The sequence below is a fragment of the Scomber japonicus genome, chromosome 6 (genome assembly GCF_027409825.1).
Source record: "Scomber japonicus isolate fScoJap1 chromosome 6, fScoJap1.pri, whole genome shotgun sequence".
Taxonomy (NCBI): Eukaryota; Metazoa; Chordata; class Actinopteri; order Scombriformes; family Scombridae; genus Scomber; species Scomber japonicus.
In genome coordinates this window covers 17,996,395-18,019,113 of record NC_070583.1, presented here as the reverse complement: position 1 = coordinate 18,019,113, position 22,719 = coordinate 17,996,395, and the positions used below count along the sequence as shown (strand labels likewise).

Genomic DNA, 22,719 nt, shown 5'->3' with positions numbered 1-22,719 from the left:
ATTAACACATTAAGAAAAACATGTGCAAGCATGACTGCCAACATGTACAACCTATTTTCATCTGAAGATCATACCATTTGTGTGCAGTTTACCAAATTCAGTGTGTACAATTAAAATAAAATATCCTGAGACCTGACATATAGGTATTGTATTTAAATGTAATTGATGAACAAAGATAACTGGGTATTTGAGAGGAAACTGTCGAGAGTTGGTTGTAAATGACGAGAGAGAGAAAGACGGGGCATGACATGAGCTTCACGGTTGACGTCTTAATCTCTTGGCAATTATAATACAGTTATTTATTTATGAAATCCACAGGGGCACTTTAGTTAAAGAGGGCAAAGATGTGCATGTACTGTACAGTACAGTGAGCACACTATGTAGGTGTGTGTAATTCTTCAGTGATTGTAATGGAGCCTCCTGACTGTTAAACAGCCTTCGTGTCAAAAACAGGCTAAATGTTTGCCTGTCTGTTTACTGAGCAGCCGATCAGCTGTTTGCTAACTGATCCAACAGCGTGACCATCCTCCCAGGAGGACAAACACCAGCAGAGAGTTTGCGTGTGAGGCTAATTGACAGAATAAACCACATTTCTGATGAACTGATAAAGCTAACACATGTGAAGCAAACCCACATCATGCTATGTTGGTCTTATTGCCTTGGTAAATAAGGACTGACATTGTGCCCTTGAGCAACACATGCCAACTTCTTCCGCTTTCATCTGCCAGATAGAGTGTGGTTAAACTTGCTGGCTTCCATACGTGTTAATCCACACAGTCAGATTCACAACCTGCCCTCATGCCCAGACCAGAATGTAAGTGATAAGGTTGATTGACAGCAGGTTTTGTTACTGGCATGTAGCTCTGCTGTTCTATCTAAAGAGGAAGTGAGGTCGCTCTGTTGCTCACAGATGTGATCCCAGCTCTTTGATAGTCGAGCACCGTGACTGTAGGGTGAAGAGGGGAGATACTGAATGTCATGCCAAACTCTGGGGATTAGAACTTTACTCTTGTTCACTCTCAGAAAGTTGCTCTTGTTAAAAACGTCACGTCGGAGGAAAGTAAGCTTAACACATTAACTCAAATACTGTCCTTAAGTAAACTTTAGAGGAGTGCTGTATTTCCTGCTTAGTAAAATATCAAAATTCACCGAGCTACGATGCTTACAAAGATCTTTACTTCACCAGCTGTAGACAATTAACATCTACTTGTTGAATAATGATGACACTGCAGACACAATATGTTCACAGATGTTTAAGTTCTAGTTATAAAAACTTGAAAACAGAACTTAATTTGATTGGATAAGGATTCAAATTTGATACGCAGATTTGGATTCACTGATTTGTTATCAAACCCCAGCCCTTCATAAGAGTTACTAATGTTTGTAACTGTTATGAAAGAGTTTGCGCAACTTGTACGAGGCAAGACATCTTTAACCTAATTTCTTTTTAAAGTTTCCTCTTTTCTTCCATCTTGACTTCTCTCTATATCTTTGCTTCTTTCATTTCCTCCATCCTTTATTCCGCCCTGCCTTGCAAAAGGATGAAAGTCCCCAAAATTGGTGCCATAAAGCTGTCACAACAGTGAAAGTTAAGTCATCACCATAACTACTTTTGATGCCTTAATCAGCAAAATCAGTGAATGCAGGACTTTTACTTGTATGTGTATACAATGAAGTGGACTTTGGACTGAGTGGACTCACATTTTAATTTTCAAATCATTTTCAAATCATCACTACTTTAATATTCAGTTTCATTATGAATGCAGCAGTAGAGAACAGGGGACCACACTAAAAGTTGTTTGTCACTGGAATTTTAATGTACTTTCAAACTGGAAATCAGATTTCTTAATTTAAGTTGTTGCTAAATAATATATTAGTTGAATTAATTAATTTGATCTAATATATTGGCAAATCTGAACTTACCAATGCAGCATTATAGCGGCTGAAGCTCCCAGAGGGAAGACAGAGTAGTTTATCTCCTAGCTCCGTCTATTAAAGGGTAAAAACAAAAGGCCTTTTTAGTCTTGATAACATTCCTCAGTGAAACCTAGTGTCGAGCCACTGTTGGCTTGTTTTGACATATAACTTCCAGCAATGCAAACATTTTAAGATATTTGAATGAAAAACAAGACACTTAACCTTCTACTTGACATCTATCCCAGTGAAACCAAGGACACGGGCATAACATGCTGATACTAACTAGGCAAACAAGTCTTTGTAGGGAAATTGGAAGTTGATACACTAACATCATTTCTGGAGAAGAACAAATAAACCTCGAACTGTCAAATGTCTGCATTGTGATGGGTGTGTGGTAACAGATTAGTAGAGTAGAGTTGTGACCCAGTTCTGGTAAAGCATATCAACATGGGTGTTTCCCCCAACAAAGAGTTATTTGCAAGGTCACTATAGAAATGACCGCACTTCACGTGTGTGTGACTGTGTGTGTGTGTTTACTTACAAGCTTGTGTAAATGACTACGTCAGTCACATTTCCTGATAATGGCTCTACCCCTCACGTCAGGTGCTGGGAATACATCTTAAGACAAACAACTTAGGATCTGTGATGCATTTATCATGCTGTGATAAAATGTGTCATTAAACATAAATGGACAACCAAAGAAAGACATTTTATCATAACATAACCATTCCTTGTTGTTGCTTTCAGTGGGAACCATGTAAGCAATGTGTAGTCTTACACAGTGACAATCTCAGAAGACAAAAGTATTATGTAATGTGATCTGAAGATTATTTTCTCTGTTTTAAGCTTTTTTCTATGATTTTCCCAGCCAGTCTTGACACTTAATGGGCACGATTTTCCTAAAATGTCCTGTGTATACTCATGGTCCACAGTTGATGGTTTTGGTTACTTTCCTGACCCTTCCTCTTGTACCACCATCAGGTTCATTTTACTTTTGTACAAATGTAAAATGATACCATTAAATTTACAGCGCACAGTCATGCTCCCAGAAGGATGAACTCTCTCCATGCGGACACTGCATGAAGTTTTCTTTAGCACAAATCCTCGCAACAAATGATCAGCTTTATATGCACAGTTTCAAATGGCTGGATTGGCATGAGATTTGTGTGGTATGTTCATGGTCCTCAGAGAGACTATTATCAAATATAAAGGACATATTACAATTAAAGGTCAGATTATTAATTTTGCACACAAAATAACTAAAATCCAGACTGACATGAAGAAAAATAATAATAGACTGACTTTTATTTGAGCTTTCATGCCCTTCAAAGGAGGGATCCTAATTTTATGATGCTGCATGTAATGTTTAATATGATAATATGAATAACACAGCCTGTTGGGGTAGCTTTGGAGGAATTAAAATGTTCAGTTTTGTAACATAATAAAATGACATAGCTGAATATAATTATGACCTCTTTCTCCTTGTTTTGTTTATGGTTTTTGCATTTATAATACTAAACAATGTCCTTCTTTGGACAAAAAAGTTAAATTAGATTTATTTGGTGATTTTCCTTTCTTCTTTTCAACAACGGTGGCCATCAGCCAACTCATACTAAGTCCCTACAGCACTGTTTGTTAATGTTGATATCATTTAATTTTCTTTCTTCAAGCATCTCCATCATAAAGTGTGTGAAAGCTGTTGCGTCCACTTGGCTCTACTGGCTTCAAAATATTCACACTTATTTCAGAAACTATTGATCTAAGAGGAATGAAAAGAAGCTGAAATATACATAAACTCTGGACGATGGCTGTTCGCAGGGCTTAAGAACATATTAAGTGATGTAATTGAAAGCACATGTGAACTCATAGCAGCCATAGGCAAAAATGTCAAAACAGAAGCCAAGCTTGGGGTGGAAAGTGAGAAGTTGAGGAATGAAATAGAAACTTAGCTCCCATCCTGCTTTCACTGTTGTGCATGAATATTCTGGTCACATTCACATACTGTTTATCATATGTCCTGGACTCTCTGCTTGTACTCTATGCAAGGTCTTTTTGTCCCAGGACTGTGTCAGCATATTTTGTGTCATCATAAAAGTTTTGAGAAAGTGCTACCAAGATAAACTCCTGCTTGCTTCCTCTCTTTGCCTCTTTATTCCACTTATGAGTCAGTTCATTTCTTTCACACTTTTCTCTGAATGTTCACACAACAAAATTCAATATAATAGAAGAAATGGATTGTATGTATTGTGGTGTGCTCGTTCCAGACAGTTTAACCCTGAAACCCAAAGCATTGTAATTGAAACATATCTCTCTTTCTCTCTCTTGCAGATTCAAGAGTCAGGAACTGCTTCAGAGTGCTGAAGCTCACTAAAGTCATTCCTGTGTTTTAGTGAAAGCATCCCTGAGGAGTTTAGTGTGTCATCAAGACCTTGAGGCACACCCACCCACCCACACACACACACACTGATGTTCAGCCTCTCCCTCTCACAGTAGACCTGACAGACCTCTAATCTCTAAAAGATTGATGAGGTCCTGTTCAGGCGCAGGAGGCCTGGAGCAGTGTCGATAAGGCAGCTTTCATTTCACCACATTTTATCCCTCACTCCTCCCTTTCTTCTCCTCTACTTCTCCTACTGAGGGGCATAGGAGTTGGCTTTGAAGTTTGAGAGAGGATTATGACACACTGAAGCCCCCGGGCCAGAAGGACAGTGTTATAAGAAAAGGGAACCATGAAATGCCCCGGAAATGACAGTTCTGTTTTCTTCTGTTGCTCTGCGTTGGACAGCTGTGTGGTAGCCGAGGAGGACGCTGGACTCAGCATGTCACTGTCAATCTGCTGGAGCTGGGATATAGTGAAACTACAGAGGGATATGCAGAGCTGAGAGTAGCTTAATACACATCACATACCTGCACACATACACATGCACGCACACCCACTCAGTGCTCCACACAAGACAATGTGCAACATCTCATTCTGTAATGTGGACAGTAAGGTGGACCAGTTCTTCCAGCCCACGCTCTACATCATAGTCATTGTTCTGGGGCTTCCCACTAACTGCATGGCCCTGTGGGCTGCCTACATGCAGGTGAGGATACACACATATACAGCATGTGCACACACTCCCCCTTCCATCAACACCTCATATTAATGTATGACTGTAAAATGATGGTTTCCAATTTAGGAGTCAGGAGCCAACTGAGGGGCCATTAGTCAGGTTGGAGTTCTGATAGCAGGTTTTAGTAAAACAATAAATAAATAAAACATATCTTGGTTTGTAAAGCTTACTATCTAATGAATCTCTTAAGAAAGGTCTCATTTTTTATTTGAGACAATGCAAAAAACTCAGGTAGGCATTTAAAGAAATAACATAAATAATGCATCTGGCAAAAGTTTTATATCAGTTCTTTCAATCTGCTCTCCAGTTACTTGTGTTTTTTTTTTTACAACATTAAAAAGCTAAACCTAAATTCATATTCAACATGGGAGATGACATTCCAGTAAGCTGATTCAATTCTGGTCCAAATTAAGAAAAGTGGTTTCTGAGAATAACCTCATTAGCAGTGCAGACCTACTTTTGTACTGAAAACAAAACAGTTCAAACAAGCAGCAGACTGAATGGCAACACGTATGAGTGATGTGTGATGCACGTAAAATAGAAAAACACACAACACTGTCCTCACTGCCCTGCATAATCTGTCAACTCTGCAATGAAATTGCAGATCAGTCACATTTGCTTCCCAAAGCAATGTGCTGTATGTTGTGGTTTAGAAACCAAGACTGAAGTCAAGACCGTTAATGGTCTGTTGATGATTTCATGGATGGTGATGGATTTTCTTACTTTCAAAAAACCAAAGAGCTATACAGTCAATGACTTTGCATACTGAACAAAACACAAGTAAAGTGATTCATAATTTGTAAATAATTTAGTATGTGAAGCCTCTTCACTCTCAGTACAGGACTTGTAAAGTGCTGCATGCAGTTAACAGCGTAATGGAAACTGCAAAGTCAATACCAAGAAAGATGATTCTACAGTAGTAAGGAACTGCACTTTTGCTGTGAAATAAGAGATGCCATTTACATGTCCAACACTGCCAGCTACATACTGTACAGTCTTCAGCACATAAGGGAAATTTTCCCATACAGCATTGAACATTTCATGTTTCCCACAGACTCAGTTTCAGTTTGCTTTGGCAACTGCAGAAGGGATTATTATTGATTTTTCATTCAAGCAAGTTCACTAACTCATATTTGTTAAGCACTAACATGATCAAAGTGAGTGACATTTCAATGTTAGTTTATTGTTTTGTTTCCATGTCAGCATCAGGGCCATTTTAAACTTTCTTCATTCAGTTCATGCATGCATAGATTCACCATGACCTGGCACTGGGTCATTTTATGATTATTGTAGTTCACAAACAACCTCTCAGTGATTGGCAGCATGAGTCTATTTCTGAGAACCATGAACTTAATTAATGATTGATGATAATTAATGATGATGATTAATTAATTAACACGTGAACTGAATCCAAATCATGAACACACTTGACATGCTGCTTATTTATCAGGCTGTTCTGTCTAATTACTAATATTGTAAATATATATATATATGTATATACTGTAAGGGATACAGAGCTGCCTCAAAGGAACTGACAAATAACAATTTAATGGGAGATATACCGTGGTCATGTTCAACTGCTGTAAAATATTTCCATTTACAAGCCACTGCTGTGGTTGTAAATCCTTAAATTGCTTCAAAAACAAAAGGCACACATTTGTTTTTAAGAAATTGTTCATCAGTATCAGACACTAATTAACAACAACATATTGACCAGACATAATCAGCTTTTCACAAACTTTGCATTTGTTCCATGTGTTGACATTGAAGAAGCCAATTTATGTGCATCTGATGGAAATATTCACCTCATTGACTCCCACTGACTGTTGACCATACTGTTGACTGACCATATAATAATGAAAGCCTGTCCTTTCATAATTCACAGGTGCGCCAACGTAACGAGCTCGGCATCTACCTGATCAACCTGTCGGTGGCTGACCTCCTGTACATCACCACTCTTCCTCTGTGGATAGACTACTTCCTGCATCATGATGACTGGATCCACGGTCAGGAGAGCTGCAAGCTGTTTGGCTTCATCTTCTACACTAATATCTACGTCAGCATTGCCTTCCTCTGCTGTATATCGCTGGACAGGTATCTGGCCGTGGCGTATCCTATGCGCTTCGCAAAGGTTCGACGAATTAAAACAGGTATGTAGAGTTCATGATGGCAGATAACGTTTTGTCTGATATAAAACAAGCTTGTTTAAGCTTATTTAATGAAGCGATTGTGCCATATTAGCTGTGATGAATTAATCTGAAATAAAAGAGAAAAGTGACTAACATAAAAATGCAAAAGTCTGTGCTTTTACATCTGACATACTGTGTCACATCCTGTTTTTACAGGTTCAAGATTCCATTTGATGAGCCATGAGATGTGTGTCGTTATGTCTGTCTTTCCGTAACATGACAGGAAATGTAACTTCATTTCAAAGGAAGCTGGACATAAACTCTTATTAATTATATATGAATAGATAGAGAGACACATGGTAGAAGGATGGAAGTTAATGTGTATTTTTTTTCTCTCTCCTCTTCATTTCTCTCCTCCCCTGAACTTCCTGCAGCTATCGTGGTCAGTGCCATAGTTTGGATCATCGAGATCATTGCCAATTCTGCTCCTCTCTTCCACGATGAGCTCTTCCAGGATCGCTTCAACCACACATTCTGCTTTGAGAAGTACCCCATGCAGGACTGGGTGGCAGGGATGAATCTGTACAGGACATTTCTGGGCTTCCTCGCTCCCTGGACAGCAATGCTGGTTGCCTACCGTGGGATCCTAGCAGCAGTGCGCTGCAATGTGTCAACGGAGCGCCAGGAAAAGGCCAAAATTCAGCGGTTGGCATTGAGTCTGATCCTGATTGTTTTGCTCTGCTTTGGACCATACCACGTTCTCCTCCTGGTGCGAAGTGTCATGTTTCTAAGGCAACCATGTGACTGTGGATCAGAGGAGAGCTTGTTTGCAGCATACCATGTCTCGTTGGCGCTGACAAGCCTCAACTGTGTTGCTGATCCCATTTTGTACTGTTTCGTCAATGAGGGGGCTAGGCACGATGTTGGCCAAGCCCTCTCAGCATTACTGTCTGTAGCCTGTCAAAGGGGCTCTTCTTCCTCACCATCCCATGGCGACATACTCAACGCTGGCTCAGTGACAATGGAAACACCGCTGTCGGCAAAGAAACAGCCATGTGTTTATGCTGATGGAAGCAAAACGGGCAGCTACAAGACAGAACTGGTGGCTCTGAAGGAGGAGTGTCTACAGATGACCATACTCAGTGTTAGGAAGTGACTCCTACCTGGTACATTCAGTAACAGGTCCAAACTGCTCAGTGGATGGAGGAACCTCCCAACAATATAAGGATCTGATTCTATCTGGCGTGACAGGCTGAAATCAGATGCATTCATGTGGCTGTAGGCATTGGGTTAAAAGCTTCCACTAAAGGCACAGTACCCAGTCAAAATGGGACTGAGATAGATGACATAAACAAGACATATAGTCTGTAGCCGCAGTAGAAGCCTTTGTGAGGTTGTCACACTTATATACCAAGGAAAAAAGGAGAAACTACTTTGCTATTGTTCGATCCTTTTCACTCATGGGGCTAAAACATAAAGTCGTGTTGCAAATTAAAAAGGTTTATCCTCTGCATGCTGGCCAATAGTCAGGCTCAGTTCTATGTTTCTGATTTGATTAAAGTTTCATCATTTCAAGCTGCAGTTTGTCAGCCTCTGCACAGCATGCTAACATTTGTGCAGCAAGGCTGAGAAGGATTCAGTCATCCAATAAAGTGTTGGACCCGAGGAAGTTCTGACTTGTGGGATGCTATATGAAAAGTCAGGGGATCACCACAGTCATTAGGACTAAGTGTTTGTGGACCGTGGATGTCTATAACAAATTTTATGCCAATCCATTTGGTAGATGTTGAAATTTTTCAGTCTGGACCAACAGATTGATGGACCAGCTGACAGGGATTCATGTTGCTAGTGCGACTAATAAGGATCTTATCAACACAACTTGACAACTTGGATATAAACATTTCCCTACTGTGCCAGGAGTCATTCGCAATGCATAGGAAGATATCCTTGAATATTTAATGAAATTATTTAAACCAACCACACTCTGTGTGGCTGATTGTTGTTGTAAGCATCTTTGCATTCAGACTGCATGGGGACCCAGCTGGTTAAGGGCTGCTGTAGAAGACAGGGGTTTGACACCCAACTGCACCACTGTGTAATATAAGAGAAGAGCAGAAGGGTAATAAAAATATTGTAGATTACTGGTCAAAACATTTGTAATGCTTGTTGGAAATGTCTTTCATTTGTTTTGTTTTTTTAAGGAAATGCAATGGGATGAAGCCTTAATAAGTACCTCAGCTCAAAAACTGTAATAGCAAGAAGGCTTAGAGCAGAAGTGTCTTTTTTTATGTAACATGAGCCATGTTTTTTCTTTTTCTTAATTTATACCACACACACCAAAATGATCAGAACTCCACTGAGATGACAGAGGGAATCTGAAACACAAATACATTAGGGCTTTGGTTATTTCAGCTGCATTATGTCGGCAGCATGGTGGAGTGGAAAAATAGTGTCATAATACAGCAAAACAGCAAAAGGTGAGTGCGTGTAGCAGTTGGCAGTAATCATTTAAGTATGGTGATGCACATTCTGGAGGTATAAAACTGACAGATTTTACTGAAACTGTGCTGGTGACCATCTCTCAACTTCCACAGACCCAAACTACATGCATAGTTGACCTGATACAGTTTACATTCCTCTATCAGACACATGCATTTTTGCTTAATCTGTCCTGAACTTCTTAAATGACATGGAGTGCATTGCCGTTGCTATTTTCCATTAATATTCCTCACCAGGCACTTGTCACACTGCACAAATATTTAATCTCTGTGTTCCCTAAAGTAGGTAGATTTTATACATTTGCCGTTGATTCAAGCACCAGTGCTATCTGCTAACATTGTTAAGTATATTAGGGTTAATGTCAAAATTGTAAACTAAAGTCCAGCAGCAGCCATGAATGGAAACATTGTGGCAGCATTCAGAATTTTTTTAATAGACATATTTAAAAAAACAGCCATTATAAAGTTACAGCAGGCAAGATCTGATGTTAATATAAACTGATCAATTGAATCCGCCATCACTGGATTGCTGCCATATTTTGTCACACGTTTACTACTTTCTGAAGTCATAAAGTCAAGTCAGAGTTGTACGTAAGTGACATTACAGTGACACAAGTCAGTCCATCTCGCATTTCCTAGTTGCTTGTTTTTAGAATAAATTCAAAAGAAGGTGACCAATAATAGCACTTCTAGCATTTATAACAGTTAGGATCCTAACAGATCATGGCAGCTACAACTAAAAATCAAATACTGTACATAAGGAAAGTTTAGATGGGCTTTTAAAAACTGCAAACTGAACACAGCTTACTAAATCACCTTTGTAACTGTAACAATTCCTCTGTTTACATTATAGATTATTCTTTTGTATGTTCAGAAATATACCAATGACATACTGACTTTACTTCCTTGTGTGCAGGATCATGGCCCGTCATTTCATGGACATACTGTATACAGCTATTGTCCATGTTGCAGCTCTGTTGTTCAACCATTTTGTTTTAAGGATGAAAAATGTTTTGGAAAGTGTAGGCAGACTGTCAGTGTTGTCCTAAAGGCTGCTCTGTGTGTGTGCCGTTGCTTTTGTTTTACATCCGTGAGTCAGTTTGATAAAGGAGGTACCAGGCTTCATAATGTGTATTCATTCATCAACTGTGTCAGTGACAAATAAATTATGTATGAAACTTTGCATCCATCTGTGTTTCTTTGTTTGACCTTAAAACTTTTATTATTATGAAGCAATTGGTCCGATGTGCAGATGTATGAAAGTAGGAGGGGTTTGAATATCTCTCTCAATCTCTCTTCTTACTTTTGACATGACTACTTTTGTCATTTTGGTGTACAGCCAAGTGCAACACCATAAATGACTCTCAGGGCAGAGTGTTGAAAAATGTGTGCCCCATTTGTACAATTTATCACATCTCACTCTTCACTATGACGGTAAGTGTTTTTAACCTGCCTTTGAGTGCAGCCTTTTAGAATACACTGGTTTACCTTTGGTATAAACTTTTCTAACTACTTTGTCTGAAGCATGCAAAGTCCTTAAGGGGATAGTTAGAATATTTGGAAGTGAAGCTGTATGAGGTAGTTATCCATATTCAGTGGCACTCCCTCAGTTTGGAGAAGCAGTACCAGCACGGAACATAAGCAATGTACTGCTGTGGACAGGGCAAACAGCAAACTGTATTTTAGCCACCTAAAAAAAGGCCCACCCAGTGTAAGTGCATGCTCTATTTAGAATATGTTAGCTTACCATCAGACAGCCCTTTCCTCTAGCACTACATGTTCTTAACCATAAGGACTACCTACAACACCACTTCAAAAAATTCCAAACTATCCCTTTAAATGTACCTTTATCGAAGGGGTGACTGATCAGAAAACAGGAATGTGTGGTTCACGTGCAGAGACACAGAGGTGAAACAGCCACAAATCACAAACACAAGAACTCCTGTTGTTTGTACCTGCAACACTGCAGCTATTCTCTCATAATCGTGTTCTCTATGCAGCAGCAGAAAGAGCAGGTCTGGGATGCTGCCAACACAAAGTCACCCTCTTCACTCATCACTTTGTCCTGTTCTGGACTCCCACGGGCTATATAGATAATGAATGACATGAAGAACACTGTATAATCTGTAGATGTGTGTCCACGTATGCATGCATGTGTCTACTTACAAGAAGGATACTGTATGTACTTGTGCATTTATCTTTGACAATATGTGTATGTGTGAGTTTGTAAGTGTTTCCTTTCCACCATTGTCAGAGGGAATCTTATTTTTACTCCCTGTTCTCTGTTGGCTTCACTGCATGTGTGTACGGAGTAAAAAGAGTGAGTGCACACACACACACACCTTTCGTTCCATTCTTGGGAGGAGAGACAGGACATAACTCGCTCTATCTTGCTCTATCTCTGCGGGAACATTGTCTCTTGCCCTCTACGCTTCACTGGTCACCTCTGCTATAGATCTAAATATAGCAGCTCACCAGAGGCCATACTGCCATTACCAGCTGCTCACCTGATCATAAGAGTGATTTATTATCAGGTAAGGAAACACCTCAGGGACATAAAAGATGGTTGCAGTGCAGTTTAGCACCAGAGGTAAAACTGGAGCATACAGTATAAAGCTAACCGTAACTGAAAAACAGTTACAGTTATAGAGGCTTTATGCATAAATAATTAAATTTAACTCTGTAGTTAAAATTTAAATTGTAAATCAGGAAGATACTCATTTCTTCAGTGAAGCTATTGCACTTTGAACAAGCTGGAGGTTTTTCTACAGAGACATGCCATCAGAAAAAGATGCTTCAAGCATCAAATGAAGCCACAGTTACCCACTGATGAATTGAACTCCCTAAATTTGATGATTTTGCACTTTTATTTGACACTGAGTAAACATTGAGTAAAAAAGAGAGAACGCAACATGCATCAATTACTTAACTTTCATTGTAAAAGATGTAAGTAACTACTATATAAAACAGCAGTCCATTTCATATAAAAGAAACATGAGTTTCTGTTTACTCTTTAAAGTCTAAAATTGCACAGACAACACCATAAAAATATACCATGTGAAATATTTAAAAGATTCAAAGATTATAGTTGTATTATTGTTGCATGTAAATAATCTAAAGTATGCAGTTTACTGGCCAGTAAAGCTATGTTGGTATCTTACATAATGTTATTATGAAGGGCATTTGTGTATAGCTCCCCTTCCAGTTCTCTGTTAAAAAAAACAACAGGGATTACAATTTAAGGTTTGTTTGTTTGCATAAAAAATGCATCGAACTTATCCCAACTTAAACGCTGTGGTCCAATATCCAAGCCAAGCATGGGGGAGGCTCATTGCTGTGGATCCCCTGCCTGGCACACCCTACACCCCTGAGCCCTAAACTTCTTTTACTACCACTACCAGTGTATTGCATCTGCTGGCCCTGTCGTGTCTCTCTCAACCAGCTGGTACTAAGACCACCAGACCACTGTGATTACTGTCACTGTCATTATCTTAGTTATATTCTGGGTTTCGCAATATCACGTGGTTGTACTCAGTCTCACTGTCAATATACTTCGTCCAGAAGTCTTATTATCATATGACTGGCTACATGTAACTGATGGAATTCTGTCTTGTGTTGTCTACCAGTATGTATCTGTATAATTGTAATTGTGTATATTGCTATGCAACCATGTAGCACTATGTGCCCATAACAAATTGCCCTTAGGGGACTAATAAAGTTTATCTTATCTTATCTTAAGGAGTGGCTTGCCTTCCAAAATCATGTTAATAAACTGATTCAACATCTGATATTGCCCTAATATCAAAATGAGCGTGTTCATTCAGGTATTCAAAACAAAACAAAACAAAAAAAACAGTTTGATGTTTAAAGATAAAAGTATAATGGTAGCCTACTTGAGTTTGCAGTAAAAGGCAAAAAGATAGATATGCCAAGAGTTACTCATTTAATTGCCTTATTGTACATAAATCCTTCATCCCGACAAATTGAATTCAGTTTCAGTTTTATTGAACACTTGGTGAGCTGTTTATTCCTCCTACAACTGTGACCAATGTGACCCAGAATCCCTTTTTAAGATGCATGTTTTAATCTAAGTGGTAAATTCACTAACGACCACACCAACTAAGATATGAGTTTAAGTATTTATTATGTGGAAGGAAACATGGTTGACGGATAGGGAAGATGTTGTCCGGGATACCTTGTCGTGAAGCTGAGAAGACGGCACTAATGCGGAATGAATGACTTGAGTATGATTCTGGGGATACGCTAGATTCTATTAGTATTTGCCGTAGGTGGAAGTGGAACCGAAACTTGTGGTTACTGTACCTGTTTCAGTAATGAATAGTGGATTCGTAAGAGCTCAGGAATGGATGCGAACGGAATAGGGAAACCGGTTGTGACTGGCCGGATTGATTATATTTGCTTTCTCTGAGGTGGAAGATGAGTGTTGTGATGGGTCATTGTAAGAAGAGGAAGTGGTGGACTCTGGACAGCGCGGAAAACCGAACAATGCCAGTAGGAACATGGATTCTCAAACCATATACGGGGATAGGTAGCCGGTGCGGAGGGTTCTGATACGGTGTGTGAGAAGGTCTAAGGTGAGAGGTCTACATTTTGCCGTGGGATGAGGTTCAGCTTTACGGAGTCCTTTATTTAACATACGGGAAAAGCTAGGACATGGAGCTCCAGAGGACAATTTAATGATAAAGTTGATTCTGCTGATGTATGTTTGAATTGAGGTTGTTCTTATCTTTAGGACATGATGTCTGAGCTATGTCAACGGCCTCTGTTAATGATATAAACGAATGAATGAATGAGCAAATGAACAAATGAACAAACAAATGAACAAACAAACGAATAAATGAACAAATGAATGCGCAAATGAATGAATGAATGAACAAACAAGAATGAATGAATGAATGAATGAGACAGCTGCGGACGGCACTGTAGCGTGCGATGACGTCATCGGCATCGACTCGCGTGGTGTTTTGCTGCAGTTCGTGTAAAGTTGGAAGAGTGTGGACTTTCAGTCTAGGTGGTGAAAAGTGCTGTTCAACTGGTTGAGTCCGTGCGGGTTGAGTCCATGGTGCAGATTTTGCGCCCGGTCGCAGTCATTTCGCTGGTGGCCTTGGCTGCCGGACCTCAAGCGGGATAGAGAGGGGGGCGGCGGGGAGGAGCAGCAGCTCCGGATCACCGGGAGCAGGATCTTCCCCTGGAGACATAGAGAGGTGATTGCCTGACGACGGTGGCACTCTTCGGAGGAAAAGAGGCCGAGGGCTCCGGGAAGCTGGGATGACTGAGCGTGATTGTGGTATATTCGAAATGAGACGAAGAGGGATAGAGCGGATAGGGTGTGAAGTACTGCTTGTGCGGGAATTGAGAAGGTACGAGGCGTGGTCTTCGTTCCTGAACTTTGTTGTAAAACGTCATACAGTCAGTCATATTTCCATCCTGGCAGAGGAAGCACGTCACCAGCGCCTGATGAACAGTACCAGTCAAAAGTTTGGACAATTTCCCTACCCACCTACCTTCACTTCAATGAGAGTGTCCAGACTTTTGACTGGTACTGTACAGCATTAACCCTTTTTTAAAGCTAAAAATGACCTTCGGTTCACAATTAGACTTCCTGTAGCCTATATTCATAAAGCTTCATAGGATAACAGATATAATCTGTTGAGTTAAATGTCTAAATAAAAGAAGTGATGGTAAGTTATGGTGAATCTATATCTGAAAAAACTTTAACTTTAATCTGTAACAATTAGAAAGTTTTTATCAATGTTATAAAGAGAAAAAAATGCTTAAGTAATTTTTCTTTAAACTATTGCAACATGACACATTTGTTTGGCAAGCTGTAATGAAGTGAAACACGGTTTGGGTTTTCATTTATCTTAATTCTAATACATCATGAAGTGCCTCTGGCTGCTAGCACAGCTTAGTATCGCTGTTATTATTGTTGCTGACATTCTAGCTTTCATCAAATCTTCTATTATATTCTGTATTGCTTGTAGTATTACCAGCATTTTTAATATATTTATCTTTATTGTGAATATTGTTTATGTTGCCTTGCTGTTAAAAAAAAAAGAAATAAAAAGTGCTTAACATCTCAACTGAACTGCTGTGAATCAGGAAAACTTATGTTTGTGTTTTCTTGCTTTGAAAACTGGCAAACATAAGCTGTGTACAGTAAGAGATGCTTTGTTTGATAAATTGTGTAATCAGAGGGTATTAACAGTTTAATTTGATTAACGCAGGTATGTGTACATGGGTCCATGGGGTTTTTCAATCACTAATTGTAGGTCAAATTTGTTACAAAACCTTGATTTGATGTTTTTTTTCCATCAACAGTATTTTTACAGGTTGTAGACCACAACTTGATTGTAGTTCTTATCTTATTCTGCTTTACACACACTATCATTGGCCCTGTGCTCCTATCTAATCCCCAACAAGCCACACTCCTTCAAACAACTCCATCTACCAAGTAAGTGGATGCAGCTACAAGACAGTGAGCTGTAATGTCACCAATTTTCGCAGCTGCATAACCATACATTTAGTGATTAATCAGTGATTCCTATATTCATTATTGTGATATGCTTTGTTGTGTCAAGAAGTCTCGTACTTTGGTGTTCAAAAGTTTTTTGGTGACTCTAAAATCACCAGGAGTCTTCAAAGCTGAGCGCAGTAGAGTATTTATTGCCGGCAGCAAAACCTGAGACACACAGAAAAGGTCTATGGAAAATGATCTAACATTGAGTATTAGCTGTCTTTTATCTTTTTTTATTCCCAAAAACTGGGAGTGGAAAATACTCAACTCCTCCCATGGCCTCATGGTCTCATCCTTACTCTTCCTATGGCTATACCCTCATTTTTGCTTACACGGGTATGTCCAAACTTTGGCCCCTCCTGATGTTTACCTTTTACATAACAAGGCTGCTGCTGACACCATTATACATTTTCCAAATCCTTTAACATTTTTTACAACAAAGTTTTTTCTTCCAAATACACCATTATGTTTGACTGTCATTGATTTTTTAAAAACTGTTTCTTCTTTAAAAAATACCATTATATTTGGTTTTTCCTCTTACTGCATTTTTTAAGTGATGAATATATTTAGATGCACATTTTACACACTGTGATATAAAATACAATACATTTCAATCAGTAAGTGCACATCTAATCATCAAATCAGCGGGTGTAGAATAAGCATGTTCATTTACTTGATTACATATGTTTCATTTGATTCAGTCTTTATTAGTATTGCTTTTCAACGTTAATTGCTGCATACATTAAAATATTATACCACAGTTTTAAAAACATATAACAATGAAGGTGATATAAATGTAGTCAAAACGTACAACAAAAACACATGAACATCAGGTGAGACGGTCCTGTCTGCACAGATGAGTTTCTTCAAAGTAATCTAGAAACTCAATAAACTGTACTGTATTTATTCAAATAATCCAAAGCCTCATTATACAAATCTTGAGACACTGCTCATTTGAAATACAAATTCATTGTGCTTGAATCACACAAAGCCTTTAGGGTTTGGGATTCACAGTAAATTGAAAGAGGTCAGAGAGGGAATTGCAAATGATAATCCATAATTCATGTACTCTGAAACCTGGTCAAGCTTGAGACATGTTAATGGATGTGGACAGTATGTGATTTGTTCATTTTTAACAAGGGGGGATGGCCTAACCCTATAGGACTGAAGGATTATCATATAGATGTAGCTAGCCTAACACTTTGTATTATATTTGCAATTACAATTTTGATTTAATAGATCTGCTATAAGGCTAAATACAGTCAGTGAAGGTTAATGTCCTCAGCTTACTTGCTCCACTGCCAGGTCACACTAAACATCTCTAGTAAAAACTAGAGTTGTTTCATGTCTCCACAAAAATATTCTGTTACAGGGGTGGCTTGGTCTACGGTGGTATTTTTAGCAGCACAGAGGTTATTGAATGATTATAGAAATATTATAGGAATATTAAAGAAATACTGCAGGCAGCAGTGTGTCTCTATAATCCTATCGCTCTTCCATGACTACATGTTGCTACTTGTCAATTTGATGAAGAAGGTGACACTACTCTATAGAGTATAGTCTACAATATAGTGTAGAATTTAGAATTTATTGTATATAGTTTAGAGAATATTATATACCCAAGACAAAATCTGGCAGTTGTAATTACAAATATATTTGCTACTTCAGCACCATGGACAGCCCTATAGATTTATCAATACACAGCACAGTCAGGCTACTGATATTCCAGAGCCATGGTAAGGACATTAGATTTAAACTTGCACAAACTTCAGTCAGATAAAAAAATCAGTTAATCAGGCATACTAACAAATAAAACATAGTCTCTGCACCTGCACTCTCTCTGCTAATAAGGGATATGAAAGGGGGGATTGCAGATTATCAAGGGGGATGACATTTGGTCATTTTGCTCACATGCATCCTTCCTAATCCACACTCAAATTACCTGCTGGATGTGGGAATCTAAAGTGCACTTAATGTGTCTTAATTTAGCTGTGTGTTTATTTAGTGTTCAGCTAGTTTATTTAATATTTACCAAACACATGACCCATAGCAACAGATATTTTTAGCAATTACCCTCTTAAACATTCACTTTTTTGTTGTAAATACTTTTTCTGCCTGTTCCACTCCTACATCACAAGCCACCAAGGACTAAAGGAAAGAGCAGCTATCTGAGACTACAGCACTCAGACAATACAAACAACAAAATAGTCATGTATCTGCAGAAAAGGCAGAGCTATATTTAAAGAGTGGATGGTTCAACAGAAAAGTCCAAAGCCACAATACATTCTTGCTGATTGCAGCTATAAAGAGAACTGTGTTCACATTAAGGTGAAATTGCTTCAGTGATTTGCAGTTGTCCCTCTCAGTATTGAGCGGTGAGTCACCGGGCGGCTGATATCTCAAAGATTCACAGAAAGTGGAGAAAATGTCCTCTGTGTATATGTGTGTGTGTATATCTTTGTATGTTCTATTTTTGTGAGGAGCAAGTGATTTAATTTATTTGTGAGGAAAATATGTTCTCACTTAGTAATTCAGTCCAGATCTGACTTCTTAAGAGGGTTACGACTTGGTGTTAGGGTTAAGCTTTGGACTATAGGTTTGGTCAGGGGCCTCATTGGCACAGTTTCACAATGCATATGTTAATGTTCACATCAAACAAGTGATAATCACTTATTATCTGATTCAGGTTCTATGTCTATGATCAATACATTCCCCTATCAGTAGCTATCTAGGACTAATAACAATTATTAACACTATATTGCATTTATAGGAAAGTGTTCACAAACATGTATCTACAGTTTTTACGATAGACTGTGTATATAATGGACGTAACAGCTGTGACGTCACCCATTGGTTTGTGGACTGCTGCTTTGAGGCCAATAGTATTGGATCTGAGTAGCGCCATCTTGAAAATTTGAGGTGCATTCCAGGAAAAAAGAACACAGATTCGACTTATATGGGCATCCGGAGGAGCAAGAGGATGGAGCGGGGGAGGTTGCGAGGGCTGGATCTCGAGGAAATTGCACGCCTACCTACCACAGTCTACACCAGCAACCTGGTGATGCTATAACTATAACCACAAAACTGCTGGTGTGAAACAAGTTCATAGCTATTTCCATACAGTCTATCTGTCCGCCCTCCTGAACTTGTGAATCAATCAACCTGTCAATCACGACGTAGCCACGCCCTGATGCATAACCTGCTTTATCATCAAATATAAAATCAGGGAGGTCAAAACTTCACAAATGAACATCATACTGCATTCAAGAAGGCTTAAAACTAGCGATTGAGACCATAAACACATTTTAAAAATGTTTACTGAGGCTAGAAATCAAGTGAGAAGTTGGTGAATTCTCCATTGACTTGTATAGAGTCCTTTTGAACACAAAACGGTTGCCCCCCGGGTGGCCTTTTGATAGAATGCAGTTCTACGTGACTTACTAGTTACTAGTTGGCCTCATTGCAGAGGACCGGAACTCCCCGCCTGGTTTTTACCTAGCTGCGTGTTAGGTTAGGTTAACAGATATACGGCCATCTAGTGGCCGTAGTAATTATGACCCGAGGAATTGAAGCAGTTCAGGTGATGTTAATATAAGGTGACTTCTTTCTTAGGGGGAGGCGAAAATTTACTTAGCAGCAGGAGACATGAATGACCTTTGTGACCCTTTAATATGAAGAAGTTGTTGGAACAAAAACATACCCAAAAGAAACTTTTGGTTATATATCATATTATTAAGGCTAATTAAAAACACTCATTGTATGGTCCTGTATAGGGCACCATACAATGTGTGTTTTTAACACTACCCATCAGTCGTATTAGTGTGTTTAGTTGTGATTGTGCATATATGCATGCATCTTGAATGTGTAGAAACATATGAATACATACATGCTTATGTGTTCTTGCTGGTTATTGTGTGTGACATTTTGTTATTTGATAAGATAAGAGGTGAAAGGAAATGAAACAATGGCTTTTTCTGTTTTAGCTTCACGGAGTCATAATTTTCTAAAGTCTGACTCACGTCTGGTGTTGATCCTCAGTCATCATGTCCTACACCGCCTCGCTGCTTCTGTAACAATGAACCTGGAAGAAAGAGAGAGGCAGAGAAATCAAGATATGCACTTGCACACCGCCTAGAATAGAAAAGCATAAACATTAATGTACAGTGCTGCTTTTTTAGCCCTAATGGATTGGAAAATATATTCTTCTCATTAAGCTAAAATAAGAACCAAAGAAAACTGATACAGAAAAACAGAGTAGGATCTTGTTTATCAAGCAGATGCATCTCTATGTTACTGGGTTTAGAGTAAATGATCACAGTTCAATACAGGGGGTAAAAATAATGGACAAGATGAAAGAAAATATTGGACAAGATGAAAAAGAAGAGCAACACAAAGTCCTTTATTTCCCATATCAGAATACCTCACTGTGCATTATTTTTATACAGTGTCCAACTCAGTAAGATCAGATTCAGTGAGAGTATAGTGGTAAATATTTTTGGAGTTTTTGTGTTCTTTGTGTCCTTTAATGCCTGCATTTATAAATTTCTTTTTTTCTGTATTTTCACTTTTCTGCACTGCTCTGGACTGATTTAAAACAGTGGTCAAATTGTTCAATGGAACATGTTTTAGATGACCTGATGACCTTTACAGACACCTGTCTGCCAAGTAAAAATGAGCCTTTCCTGTGGCCACATAAAACAATTACATAAGCCTCTGACTAAAAAAAAGTCTACTTATCTTGAACATGCTGTAATATATTTGTCAAATACTAAAAAACTTGTTCTACAAGTGTCATTGTGTTAATATAAGAGTAAGGTACAATTAAAATACAAATCCTACCTGAGAAATGAGTCAGTGTGTCTAGTCTAATCACACTTAACAAAGGTTTGTTCTGTTCTTCGTGTTGGAAAGAAAAAAAGAATGAATCACTTGTTTCTTAAAGTTTGTATTGCAGTTTCTCGTGACATTGTTATGACATTATCTCACAATCCTGTGAGCTAGTTATCACATGATTCTGCAGAATACCACCACTTTCTTTGTTAAATGTGAGAATGAGGATTACCGGTTCATGAAGAGGGATGTATGTCGAGGAATTTACCTTTTTAGTGTTGTAGTAGTGAAATTAAATTAAAGAACATATATTACGTGTCTCACATTTTAAATTTTAAATAATTTTGCATTTCACTGCACTAGATTGCTTTGGACTGACACTATTCATCAGCACAAGTTTGAAAGAAGCCCTTTTCACAGCTGATGCACAGAGTTACCATCTGTTAGCTGGAGGGAAACAATGTTACACTGGGTTCTTTATAATGTTTATTTCTCGGAAGTACTTCCTTCATTATGGCAACTTAAAAAGACATTAACATACGGATGTTAAATGAAGAGCTATAGCCTACTTCAACATGAAACTACCAAAACTGGAAAAGGTTATTATTATTTCAAAAAGATTCATGGTACAACATTAAAGGTAGAATATGTAGAATGAGCAGAACAACGCCATCTAATGTCTCGAGATCGTAGTCGCAACAATCAAAAAGTATTTCCAGCAGTCGGGTTGCCAGATCCGGTGCCGGATTTTATTTTAGCTCTAACTCTGTAAATATACCATTTTATCCACATGTAAAGTAGCCCTTTAGATCCACAATGTGACGCTAATTTGTCCAAATAACATCTGCTTAAAGTTTTGTTCCTGCGAATTCGGAGCCACTCAAGTTAGCCGTAGCGAGTAACGCACTTCCGGTCATTTTCACAAAATAAAACACCCATTGCCTTTTATTATTAAGAAAACCATAACGATAGAGTTGGTGCTTTTATTTTGAAAACAGGAAGCGAACATACCCTCGCTGTAACTGACTTGAAACCATCGAGGTACATTACATTGTAACGCCAGTGGGAGTAGCAGCAATGTCTCTGCCATAGAGGTCTCTGCATGTACTGCCTAATCCTAAACACCGATTGGCTTGTGTGTGATGTCGTCAGAAGCAGAAGAGGCTCACGGTCGTAAACATCTAGTCACGTGTAGTCTGAGATGGACGCGCAGGTCAGGAAATGACGTAAACGGACCGTATATGGTTTGTTATTTGTGTTATTACATTACGCGTTGGACTAAATACATGGACATATTGAGGAAAATATTCCGGTTTTATGGAAACGGATTTCATATTTCACAAGAATGGATACTTGGCGAGCTGTACAGAAAGTCCTGAGTCATAAGATGATCGTTGTGGATAAAGGGAAGACTTTGAAGGTATGTAGTCATTATAGCTTTTCTCACTTAGCTGAGTGGCTAGCCGAGCTAATCGGTAATACTATTACGGCTGTGAGCAACCATATAAGTCGTGAGTGGTCTTGAATGAATCAGGACAATCTAAGCTTTCCAACAATGTACGGCATGAGTATATATGTTTAAGGGTTGGTGTTTAAAACATTCAGAAGACCGTGTGGCTACCTCCTAACATCCGTCCCGTCCCGTGAACGGAACAGCGTGCGTTAAGAGGTTAATGATCAAATATCAAAAT

At 38.8% G+C, this 22,719-nt stretch overlaps 1 protein-coding gene across 1 annotated transcript; it reads left to right on the top strand.

Annotated features, from left to right (window-relative positions):
• Positions 1-243: 243 nt before the first annotated feature.
• On the top strand, positions 244-8,333 carry gpr4 (G protein-coupled receptor 4). The gene is made up of 4 exons (XM_053321062.1): positions 244-260; positions 4,859-5,003; positions 6,919-7,183; positions 7,597-8,333. The coding sequence occupies exons 2-4, from the start codon at positions 4,875-4,877 to the stop codon at positions 8,316-8,318; spliced, it is 1,116 nt and encodes a 371-aa protein (XP_053177037.1). The 5' UTR covers positions 244-260; positions 4,859-4,874; the 3' UTR covers positions 8,319-8,333.
• Positions 8,334-22,719: the final 14,386 nt, after the last annotated feature.

Excerpts from the sequence above, each read along its gene's own strand:
- gpr4 (XM_053321062.1), top strand. The coding sequence starts at position 4,875 with ATGTGCAACATCTCATTCTGTAATGTGGACAGTAAGGTGGACCAGTTC. Across the intron at positions 5,004-6,918 it reads TGTGGGCTGCCTACATGCAG|GTGCGCCAACGTAACGAGCT; the intron begins GTGAGGATACAC and ends CATAATTCACAG. Across the intron at positions 7,184-7,596 it reads GGTTCGACGAATTAAAACAG|CTATCGTGGTCAGTGCCATA; the intron begins GTATGTAGAGTT and ends AACTTCCTGCAG.